The sequence below is a fragment of the Mustela nivalis genome, assembly GCF_964662115.1.
Source record: "Mustela nivalis genome assembly, chromosome: 6".
Classification (NCBI taxonomy): domain Eukaryota; kingdom Metazoa; phylum Chordata; class Mammalia; order Carnivora; family Mustelidae; genus Mustela; species Mustela nivalis.
In genome coordinates, this window is record NC_139025.1 from 81,735,359 (window position 1) to 81,747,623 (window position 12,265).

The following is a 12,265-nucleotide window of genomic DNA, read 5'->3' on the forward strand; positions in this document are numbered from 1 at the left end:
TTCCCCTCCCCTTGGAAGAGGGGTTAGACAGAATCTCCAGCTTCTCTGTTACCAGAGCAATCCACAAAAAGAAGAGATTATTAGACTCCCTGTAGTTGTGTGTCACATCACCAACCCTTGTCCATATGAAGCTGACAGCTTTCATCCCCTCCTGAAAAAGATGAGGGGTCACATTCCAAAAACATCCTTTGATAATCTCCTACAATCACCTATTCCAATGGCGAAAGGAGTTCTCAGGAAGAAGAATATGCAACATTTGAGCCTGTCAGTTAAGTGGCAACTTTTCCCATATTTTCATTAAAAAATTTTTTTTTAAGATTTAATTTGAGAAGGAGAGAGAGCGAGAGCAGAGTAGGAAGGAGGGGCAGAGAGGGGCAGACTCCCCGCTGAGCAGAGACCACCCCCCCACACCCAAAACAGAGCTTGATCCTGGAACTCTGGGATCATGACCTGAGCAGAAGGCAGATCCTTAACTGACTGAGCCACCCAGGCACCACCCTCTCATATTTCCATTTTTTTTTTTAAAGATTTTTATTTATTTGCCACAGAGAGAGCGAGCGCAAGCGAGTACACACAAGCAGGCAGAGAGGCAGGCAGAGGCAGAGAGAGAAGCAGGTTCCCTGCCGAGCAAGGAGCCTGATGCGGGACTCGATCCCATGACCCTGGGATCATGACCTGAGCCGAAGGCAGTGGCTTAACCCACTGAGCCATCCAGGCGTCCCTCATATTTCCATTTTTGAAAACTTTTCCACTCCCACCCCTTCCTTTCCAAGGATTTCACAGGGTGATGCTGAAGTCTGGAGGTGATGGCAAATCTTTGGTGTATGGAATGGGAATTTCTTCTAGTGTACTTCAAGGAGTCCAAGTACATTTCTGTTGATCATTCCATTTGTGTGTGGAAACAGACTGAGAGGATAATGTAGGCTAATGGTTGCCAGCATGAGTGGGGAGGAGGGGGAGAAGCAGGTTCTCTGGGATCGTGACTTGAGCCAAAGGCAGATACTTACACAACTGAGCCACCCAGGTGTCCCTCTACTTTAAAAATATTAATAGTTGGCATTGATGGATCACTTACTATGTGCCAGGAACCATATATGCTATGTTGTTTTTTAAAAAAATATTTTATTTATTTATTTATTTGTCAGAGAGAGAGAGAGAGAGAGGGAGCACAAGCAGGGAGAGCAGCAGGCAGAGGGAAAGGGAGAAGCAGGTTCCCTGCTGAGCAGGGAGCCTGATGTAGGACTCCATCCCAGGGCCCTGGGATCATGACCTGAGCTGAAAGCAAACGCTTAACTGACTGAGCCACCCAGGCATTTCTGTATATGCTGTTTTACATACTTTATGTGCATGATCTCACTGAATCCTTCCGATAGCCCTGGGAAGTGGGTACTCTCATCAAGCTCCTTTTATAGGTAAGAAAATTGAAGCACAAATTGCTTAAATGGTTTGCCAGAGATTATAGGACTAAATGGTGAAACCAGCACACACACACATGCAGTCAGACTTCAAGACCCATGCTTTGAATCATTAACTTCCTCATAGTGATGGTCTAAGGATTAAATGAGCCGATATAAATCACGTTTCTTGCAGAGGTGCTTGGCACATAAAAAAGCCTCAAGTAAATGTTAGATATGGTATTATTTTCAGCATTGTCATTTGTTCTGAAAAAGGTCTGGGCCAGAAAACAGGTTTTGACATGGGATATTGGGGCTACTCTAGTTTGACTGCCAGAGGTAAGTGTCTTTTAAACGTCAGACATCTACTATTACCTAAACAATTTGTGTATTATGAGTTGCCTGGTTAAGAGACGGGACAAATGGTTAGCAACTTTATCTATTTGCTCAGGCAGAAAAGTTCTCCGTACTGGAAAGAACTATGAAGTCTCATAAAAGAATGGCATGTTGAGCAATAGCTGAATTGTAGGCAGGACCAGATTATAAATGATTATATTTCAAAAGTTCATTTGTCTATTGTCATAAATTCTGAATACATAGAAATAAGGTTGCAAATGGTGGTTACATGCCAAGACTATTCACAGAAGTCTATTCAGCCCATTTTAAAGTTCAATGCTAGAAATCATGCCACTAGCTCAAGGCCAAACCTAGGAACAAGGGCCCATGTGATAAAATAAAAAGTCTATTTCCTGGTACAGAGGCAAGTTGAGATTGAGTGTATTAGTTATCTATTGCTCTGTAACAAATTATCCCTAAACTTACTGCATTAAAACAATAAACAATATCTCACAGTCTCTGTGGGTCATCTGGGAGCAGCTTAGTTGGCTGCTTCTGTTCAGGATCTCTCTGGGGTTTCAGTCAACATCTCCTGGGCTACAATCTGAAGGTTTAACTGGAGGATCTACTTCCAATGTGGCTCATTCACATGGCTCTTGGCAGGAGCTCTCCATTTCTCATCACCTGGGCTTTACTTTGGGGCTGCTGAGTTCCCTGTGACATGGTAACCCTGACTTCCTCAGCACAGCTGATCCGAGGGAGAACAAGCAGGTAGCTGCAGTGCCTTTTATGACCTAGTCTTTTAAGTCACACATTGTCACTATTGTCATATTCTATTCATTCTAGGCCACATGGTATTCATTAAGAGAAGCTCACATTCAGTGGGAGGGAGATTAAGCTTTATTTCTGGATCAGATGAGTATCAGAATTTGTGGACATACATTAAAATCACTATCCAGTTTTTTATCTCCTATCACTCTGTTTAGATATCCAGTGATATAAAATAGTAAAAATAAATTGGGAGGCAGAACTGCAGCCCTTCCCAACAAGGCTTGCCGTAAGTATCCAAAACAAACCATGTTCTGCCTCAACTTTTCTTGAAAACGTCTATCCCAATTTACACCAAAGAAAGAGCAATCACATTCCTGACATATTTGCTTTATTTAAGTGTCTTTCTCATTAGCAGAATTTCAGCCAATGAAACAAACTGAAATGAAAAATAAAAATAATTTACTCCTGAGTTGGATGGATTAAGATAGTTGGGGTTAGGAAAGCAAGGCTTAGTAAGCACTGTCCCTTCAGCTGATAATGACCTGAGCTCTCTGGTTATTGAATATCCTAGGTAAGGCTGCCCTCCTTGGTCATGGGAACCATGGCATCTCTGATCCAGGTTTCCTGATCTGACTCCCATGGGTGCAGCTCTGTAGGAGTATGGGTTGAATTCAAGACTGATGGATTGGGCGCCTGGGTGGCTCAGTGGGTTAAGCCGCTGCCTTCAGCTCAGGTCATGATCTCGGGGTCCTGGATCGAGTCCCACATCGGGCTCTCTGCTCAGCAGGGAGCCTGCTTCCCTCTCTCTCTCTCTCTGCCTGCCTCTCCATCCACTTGTGATTTCTCTATGTCAAATAAATAAATAAAATCTTTAAAAAAAAAAAAAAAAAAAAGACTGATGGATTACTTGGGGAGTCCAAAAACATTTGATGCTCTGGCACCCGTGGGATGCAAGACTCGACAGTACCGTCTGAATCTTCAGAGGAAAAGGATGCTCCATGTGACTTTTTATTGTGTATTTTGTAACCTGAAACTTGGTAATCCATGTAGACTACTGTCAAAATACAACATCCATTAACACAGGGTAACTAGGAGTTTCACTACAATTCAACTCCAAGTGTTAGCTAGGGACTTGCTCTATGAGTTCCCCTGACAATGTTGCGGTTTTAAATCTTAAAATTTGAGTCTTAAACCCTTTTGAGAATATGATAAAAGCTAAGGGACTTAATTCAAGAAAATACATATAAGCTACGATATTTTGCACATGAGTTTAAGGCCTCCAGAAGCCCCTAAAACCTATCCAAGGAATCTGGATTAAGAATCTCTTAAGACGTCAAGGGAGAAGAGGAGTGGGGAGGCTTATTGTCATTCCATTACAGCTTAGATCTAAATCAGCAACTACTACTCAGAACTCAGTTCTAAATTTGTAGTTGTTAATAGGACCAAAGGCCAAAACGGAAACCCCTTTTAGATTTTGTGCTTGGGTTTAGTCCATGTTATAAATGGAGGGAAAAGGAACATGGCAGCGAACACCACACAGGACAAGACATTATCTGATGAAAAGCAATCGTAAATACAAAGGAGTTAGAATTGCTGACGACCTTGAGAGGGCCTTGCCCTCTCGAAGTTGACCTGACGGTGCAGCAAATTTTGCCAACTTGCCAGAGAAGCAGCAACTCGAGGAGAGAAATCCGGTTGGTTTCTCACTTGGCAAGAAAGCTAAAATAGTTTTCTGCTGCGGACCCGCAACCGAGGTCCTGACCCAAGATTCCAGAGGCCCTCCTCGGGTGGAGCGAGCGAGCTCCGGCAGCAACGCCCAGCCCCGGGCGGGCGGGACCGTTCGAATCTACCCACTTTGTCCGCAGGCCCGGCTTCATCCGCTCCTGCTTCTCGGCCTGGGGTGGCAAGGCTGCGCGGGAGACAGGGGTGTATCCCTGTGAGGGCTCCGCCGCCGGGACTGGGGAAGCACGGGTGGGGGCTGCGGCGTGCGCGCCCCTGCCCCTCCCCTCGCGGGCGCCGCAGCCCTGCGCAGCGGGCCTGCGTGTGCTCCTGTCGACCCCTCCTTCGCGCTCCTCGCCTGCGGCCGCTCCGGCGCACGCGCGCGGCCCCGCGCAGGGCGGGGAGAGGCGGTGGCCCCCGGCGCCCGGCCCCAAACCTGTCAGACCCGGGTAGCCGGCCTGGAGCTGCGGGCGTGGCCGGCGCGAGGACGGCGTCGCTCCCCGCGCGGCCCCGACCCGAGCTGCGCGAGTCGGCCCCGCCGAGCCGGCCAGGGGCGGGGAGATGAGCGGCGGCCCCGCGGCAGCGCCCCAGGTAGACGCGCCGCCCCCTCGCGGAGCCCCGGAGCCTCCGGACCAGCCTGTGCCCCCGCCGCCCGGGGCTTCGGAACTTGGGGGCAGTGTTGGGGCGCCTTTAATTTATAACGTGTTTCGTTTTCCGCAGCATGGGGAGGGACGCGCGGCTGTGCCATCGGGAACTGGCGCTCCGGTGAAGTAGGGGCCGCGGGAGCCGCCGGCCGGCCGCCTGCACCGAGCCGTTCCGTGCGGCGGCCGCTCAGCCTCTGCCATGGCCGGATCCAGCGCGTGGAAGCGCCTCAAATCTCTGCTACGGAAGGACGACGCGCCGCTGTTTCTAAATGACACCAGCGCCTTCGACTTCTCGGACGAGGTGGGGGACGAGGGGCTTCCTCGGTTTAACAAACTTCGAGTTGTGGTGGCCGACGATGGTTCTGAAATCCCAGAAAGGCCTGTTAACGGGGCGCACCCGGCCCTGCAGGCCGACGACGATTCCTTACTGGACCAGGACTTACCTTTGACCAACAGTCAGCTGAGTCTGAAGGTGGACCCCTGTGACAACTGCAGCAGACGGCGAGAGTTACTGAAGCAGAGAAAGGTGAAAACCAGATTGACCATTGCTGCCGTTCTTTACTTGCTTTTCATGATTGGAGAACTTGTAGGTGAGTTGTGTTGCCAACTCACTTTCCATTTACCTTGTCCCGAGGGTTGTTGTCCAGCTTTAGTTTACACATGATTTGAGGTTGAAACTTTCTTTTCGGGAAGTTTGTTGTTTATCGAGATATTGATCCCGTGATAGGAGGAATCCACACAGTTCCAAAGTGCAGGTCAACATAAGTAAGACAGAAACTTTCAGAGATAACTTGGACTTTTTCATCTGGTTCTCCAAACACTGTGACACCTACAGTAAAGTTAAGGACGTTAGCTTCACTGTTTATCACGTAACTTCCTCTTTAAAAAGTTCTGATAAAACAACCAGGTTAGTTTTTGCATCGTTTAAAATAGTAAATGATCTAAGCGTAGAATCATAAAATTTTACAGTGTGAAGTGACCTTACTGAACACCTGCTCTTCCTTCTTTTTCACACAGAAGGAATCTGAGGGCCCAGAAAGTTAAATAAGTTGGGAGGACACTTAGCTGGTTAGTGGAAGAGCCACATCCACAGTCTCCAGCTGCTTGCTTTTTTCTCTGCATTTGACTTAAGTGGTCTCTTCATACTATTTCTTTTTGCATTTACATCCAAGAGATTTGCAAAATTAAATACTACTAACTGACTTTTAAAGTTTTTCATTATAGTAAGGATCTGAAAGGAACCAGAGGGCTCCCCCAGGGTTCATGAACTTGTTTTCACTTTTTAATTATTCAAGTAATACATTGTCACTCTAAATACATTCTTAGAGGTTAATTTCACAGTCACATTAGTGTAACTGCTAACTTCTCTTAATAACAGTTTACAAAAGTGACAATAAAGCAGGGAGATAATTCTGCCTTGTTGTTTCTTAATGATGAACCATTAGAAACAGAGGTGGCAGTCCAGAATAAGATACTGGCCAGAGGTTATATGTAGGAAAATTATATACATTTCCTACCTCATTTTATACATCTCCCCAGTGCGCACTTCCGCCATGCTGGCCGCCTTTCTCCCTATGACTCACAAAGCTCTCTCCAGTCCATGAGGCCTTCAAACTGGCTGGTTCCTCCACCTCAGTGGCTTTTAAATTTTCTTGACCTAATTATAGTAAAAACTACGCTTAACGTTGTGACCCGGGTAGGCATGCATACATACATATGTGTGGATGGATGTACACACACATACATATATGTGTAAATATATGTATAACTAAAACAAAAGTCCGATTTCTTGTGTTGCATTCTAGTATTTTTTCGGTACGGCCCCAGCCCACTTAATTGATTTTGTGTTCCACAAGTAGATCAGGGCCTGCAGTTTGAAAAACACTGCTTAACCTGGAGTGCCTTTTCCCAAATATTCTCTTGGCTGGTTTCTTGACATTCATATCTTACCCCAAAAGATACCTCTGAGAGACCTTTTCTGACGGACTGAAGTAAGTATCTCATTTCCCCTATTCTCTCCCCAACTTTAAAATCCCTCAGCATCTTGAAATCATCTTGTATATTCACTTGTTTGATATCTGTCTTCTTCCACTAAAATAAAAGCTACATTCCCAGGAACAGAATAGACCTCCAGTAAGCTTTTGTTGAATTAATTTTTATTGTGATAGAGAATTATAAATGCTTAAGCTATAAAGAAAGTAAAAGGCAGGTGTGAAATTGTGGCCAGGTAAGACATAGCCTCTATAAGAGACTAAGATTCAATGACTTGCTCAAATTCACATAGCTAGAATATTGAGTCAGTCAGACTTAGTGATTTTTTTTTTTTTAAGATTTATTTATTTGAGAGAAAGAGAGCACGTGCACACACATGAAGTAGGAGGGAGCAGAGGGAGAGGAAGAGAAGCAGACTCCCTGGTGAGCAGAAGCCCTACCCTTGGCATCTCCATCCCACAGTGGCTGGCTGACTCACCCAGGTGCCCCAGACTTGGTAATTCTTGAAGTTAATATTTTGTATTTGAAGTTAAAAATCAAATTAATCACAATTGTCCCCCTTAAAATTAATTTACTTTATTTTACCTAAGAAAAAATTATTAAGATAAAATTGTCCCGACATACCATTTTTGAAATCTCTTATTTGGTAAATGTTGTTTTGTGAAAGCCAAACTAAGTATTTTATTTAAAATATTGATTTTATTTTCAAAAATAAGAATCTTTCGTTAAATAATACAGAAAAGCTAATGGGGGCACCTGGGTGGCTCAGTCTTTAAGCCTCTCCTTTCAGCTCAGGTCATGATTCCAGAGTCCTGGGATCCAGCCCCCATATCACACATCCCATTGGGCTCCCTGCTCAGCGGAAGGCCTGCTTCTCCCTCTCCTGCTCCCCCTGCTTGTGTTCCTGTCTTCCCTGTCTCTCTCTCTCTCTGTCAAATAAATAAATAAAATCTTTTAAACAAAATGCTAATAGGATAAGCATTAACAAATATTCAGGATGTTACATAGAATTAAATTGTATATAGTAGAGCATATATTAAAGTGTATCAAAAGCACTTAGAAAAAAGGCATCTTACGTAGAAAGTATGGAGTAATTTTTAAGAGGAAATAATTTAAAGATCTGAAAGGGAAGACTTGATTTTGAATCTTGGCTTTGTGAGACTTGAGATAGGTCCATTCTTTTCTTCCTTTCATTCAGCAAGTATTTTTTGTGTACTTGCTCTATGCCAGGCACTATATTAAGTATTTGGGCTATATAATTGCAGACAAAACTATTATGAAATCTACTGTCTGAAGCACTTAGTTTAATGGAGGGCACAGATGTTAAACATATAGACAAATAAATTTAAAATCCATATGGCCTTAAGTGTTATGAAACAGAAGAACAAGGTACTATAAGATAGAGTAACTAGTGGCACATAGTTTATGTGTGAGCCAGGTGCAATTAAACCAAAAGGTAAGAGTTACTCAAGTAGAGGAGTGGAGGAGTTTTCCAAGTGAAGAGAACAGCATGTGCAAAGGTCCTAAAAACCTTCAGTTCTTTAAAAGGACCTAAAAAGAAGGCAGGTTTCACCGGAATATAATAATAAGTAAGAGGGAAAGAGCCCAGACCACCAGATCAGCCAGTTCTGATAGACCATATTATGAGTATAGTTTTTAGGTCTAAGTACAATGAATAGCCAATGAAGGCTTTTAAGTGGAGAGCGATATGATGGGATTTACCTTTTTAAAAGATTATTCTGGGCCTTTTGTGGAAATGGGTTGGAGGGTGCAAGAATGGAAGCAAGTAAACTATTGCAGAGGTCTAGACAAGAAATCATGGCTTGGACTGATGTGGATGGAGAAAAATGTACTGACTGAGAAATATTCTAGAGGTAACATTAACAAAATTGACTATTGGCTTAGATGTGGGGGTTGATTCTGAAGTTTCTCACCTAAGAAACTGAGTGTATGGAAATGCATATCATCTGTTAGGCAGGGAGAAAATACAAAGCAGGATTTAGGCACGGGCTCAAGGGTTGTTTTCGACATGTTCATTATCGCATGTACATAAAATAGCCAGTAAACATGTCTCGTGAGCTTTAGATATGAGTTTATAGTTCAAAAGAAAGGTCAAGTTAAGAGATACAGTGTGTAGTGCTATCGGAATGGAAAAAAACATCTAACGAGTCTTTTTTGAGGAACTCCAACTTTAGAAGTCAGGCAAAAAACAAACAGGTATTCCAGAATCTAAGAAATTAAAGTATTTCCAAGTGAAAATAAATAAGGTAAAGCTGCTGAGAGGTCTAATGAGATGAGAACTAGACTATCCTTTGGATTTAGTAATAGTTATTGATTAACAATTGCATTTTTATTGGGAGTGAAAAAGCTTGAAGAATGAATGCAAACAGACTTCCTGATAAAGATGGCAAATGAACTCCTATATCTAAATGTACTTTTTCCTGAAGCCTCTCAAACTACAATAAAGGGATTTCTAAAGGTATATATTTTTATAGCCATATATCCATCCACATCTGTGTCTGTGTATGTGTATGTATGTCTGCATAGATGGGGAAAACTGGAGAGGAAATAATAACATAAATTTAGCAAACTAGAAAGGAGATAGATAAAAGAAATAACTGACTTAATAGACCCAAGAAAGCCCCCTGGCAAGCAAGTAGTTGGGGAATGCCAAGAATCAACCCAGTTTACACTAATTCATCAGAAACACCTGAGAATTTATTAAAACACACATTGTTGGGTGAGAGCTTCAAATTAAGTCTGGGATAGGGCCCAAGGATTTGGATTTCTAAGTTCACAAGGGATGCTGATACCAGGGACCATACTGAGAACTGCTGCACTTCAGAATCCTAAGTAGGCTTGTTTGCACCTGGTACCCCTAGAAACGTGGGTGAAGATGAAAACTAAAATAAGGAAACAAGTTAAACAGATACAATAATTATATAGTTAGTATCCACAGAAATAAGAGATATGTATCTACAAGAATAGGCTGTTTTTAAAAAAATTCAAAATAAAGAGCTTTTGAACAATAAAAACAAAAAACAATTTGAACTCCATAAAAAAGTTATAAGATGAACTAAGGTAATCTCTCCGAGTAGAGCAAAACAATAGAAATGGATAATAGGAGAAAAAACACAAGAAAATTAGCATATCAATCTAAACTCCAGGTAATAGGAATTTGGGAAATAGAGAAAACAGAAGAAAAGAAATTGTCAAAAATATAGTTTAAGAAATTTCCCCAGAACTGAAGGGTTTACCTTTCCAGGTAAGAAGAGTAAACAAAACCCCGGAAAATTGGGGGAAAATAAAGCCATACTGAGGTACATCCTTGTGAAATTTCAGAATACAGGGAGCACATTGTTATCTATTGCTTCAGGCAGCTGCAGTGTTAAACAATTCCCTTTGATTGTTTTTTGACAAACATTTCTTAGGGTTTGCCTAAGGCAGATCCCCAAGTCAAGTCAAAACAGCCTTACTTGTATGATTTTCCAGGGAAGTACCAGGCAGATCAAATAATGATAGTTCTTTGGGAATGGGGCTTGTAAGGAGCTCTAACCACATTTTAACCTGCCAGGCTAGTTTTCACTATGGTTGCTGCTTGTTGGTTTTCAGGTCAACCACAGAGCAGGAGAGAGGGAGATGGGTCCAAGGCTACAGAATGTTCACTGTTCTGATGAAGATTCAGTTGTTTTCCTTGAGTGAATACTACCTATAACAGCCTCTGGTTAATTTCCAGAGTTCTAAAAAAGTTGATAATGGACCATTTTCCCTAGGTTCTCATTACTTCCATAGAGGAGATGATTTTCAGAGGTCCTTACTCTGCTATTTTTTGCTGATGATTATCAACACATGGCTCTTTAAATTTAGGTTAACTAAAATTGAATAAATCCCTCAGTTGCCTTACCCATATTTCAAATGCTGAAAAGCTACTGTGGCTAGTGGTTCTTCTGGACAGCACAGATAAAATATTTCCATCATCTCAGAAACTTACTGGACAGTACAGCTATAAGGTGTTATCTTTATTTTATAGATAAGGAAACTGAGGCACAAAAGTATTAAGTAACTTTCTAAGAGAGTCTCAGAGAGTCCAAAACCCCATGTTATTAGTCACCAACTTACATTTTTCTCAGTGATTTCCAGCTCTTTAATGTCAAGGGAATACATTAAAAAAAAAAAAGTGGTATTTGTATAGAGCACACTGGAGTAAATGGATGTGATTATAAGATCACTAACTCGGTCTCCTGCTGCTCTTGCCTCTGCATATCATGCCATTAAAGAGGGGAACAACAACTCAGCACAGTTATGTGTCATAATACCCTAGTCAGGAAGTTAATTGTAACAGTGATGCTCAAAATTACCAAGACCAGAAGCATCCACATCACCTTGGGAACATGTTAAAAATGGAAATTCTCCTTAAAAAAAAAAAAAAAAAAAAGGAAATTCTCAGGCCTCATCCAGCCCTCTGGAATTAGAAATTCTGGGAGTGGGGGACCTAGGGTGGCTCAGTGGGTTAAGCCTCTGCCTTCAGTTCAGGTCATGGGGTCTTTCAATCTCAGGGTCCTCGGATCAAGCGCCGCATCAAGCTCTCTGCATAGCAGGGAGCCTGCTTCCCCCTTCTCTCTGCCTGCCTCTCTGCCTATTTGTGATCGCTCTCTCTGTCAAATAAATAAAATCTTAAAAAAAAAAATTCTGGGAGTGGGGCAAGCAATTTGGTGTGTTTAACCAGGCGATTCTGATACACATAAAGTTTTGTTATAAAAAGCTTATTCAGTGAATGGTGTTAGGACAGTTGGTTAACCAATAGTAAAATGACATATATATATATATATATATATATATATATACACACACACACACACACACAAAAAGAATTTTATATATTATATATACATATAATGCCTGGAAAATCAACATTAAAAATTTTATTCTAAATACCACCTTTAATCTCTCTGAGACACTGCTGTCTGTATCCAAGGGAATCCGTTAATCTTTATCCTTCATTTTGAACTCATGTACTTTTTAAAAATAATTTTTAAATTTTTTATTAACATATAATGTATTAGCCCCAGGGGTACAGGCACTCACCACAGTACATACCCTCCCCAATGTCCATAACCCAACCACCCCATCATGTACATTTAAAAAATTTCTTAAGTTTAATTTTGTGGTCAAACCTTCACAAACAAGTATCTACCTTCAGCCTTCTTGTAATATTTAGATATTATGGTCATTAATTTCACTAATAGTAGGATTAGTAGGTTGAGTAAAAGCTGCAGTGCTAAAACAAAATTTCTATGTGTTAGAGCCCAGTTTAATGGTTCTTAATTTTTTTTCAAGATTTTATTTATTTATTTGAGAGAGAGAGAGACCATGAGCTCAAGGAGGGGAGGCAGCAGAGGGAGAGGGAGA

At 42.0% G+C, this 12,265-nt stretch overlaps 2 protein-coding genes across 6 annotated transcripts in view; one reads left to right on the plus strand and one right to left on the minus strand.

Annotated features, from left to right (window-relative positions):
* Positions 1-5,428, minus strand: part of BLOC1S6 (biogenesis of lysosomal organelles complex 1 subunit 6) — a 73,635-nt gene extending 68,207 nt beyond the window's left edge. Inside the window, exons 1-2 of one of the 2 annotated variants that reach the window (XM_082735286.1) lie at positions 3,398-4,446; positions 2,245-3,178 (exon numbers count right to left, since the gene is read on the minus strand). The gene's annotated coding sequence lies outside the window, so the exon portion shown is untranslated. Of the gene's footprint in view, positions 1-2,244; positions 3,179-3,397; positions 4,447-5,307 lie in introns of those variants that run through there. The other variant, XM_082735287.1, reaches the window with a different exon arrangement.
* The window catches only part of SLC30A4 (solute carrier family 30 member 4), a 30,763-nt gene continuing 22,945 nt past the window's right edge, over positions 4,448-12,265 (plus strand). For 3 of the 4 annotated variants that reach the window (XM_082735274.1, XM_082735276.1, XM_082735277.1), the window contains exons 1-2: positions 4,448-4,811; positions 4,941-5,454. In XM_082735274.1, the coding sequence (XP_082591400.1) occupies positions 5,064-5,454 (391 nt within the window). In that variant the 5' untranslated portion in view covers positions 4,448-4,811; positions 4,941-5,063. The other variant, XM_082735275.1, reaches the window with a different exon arrangement.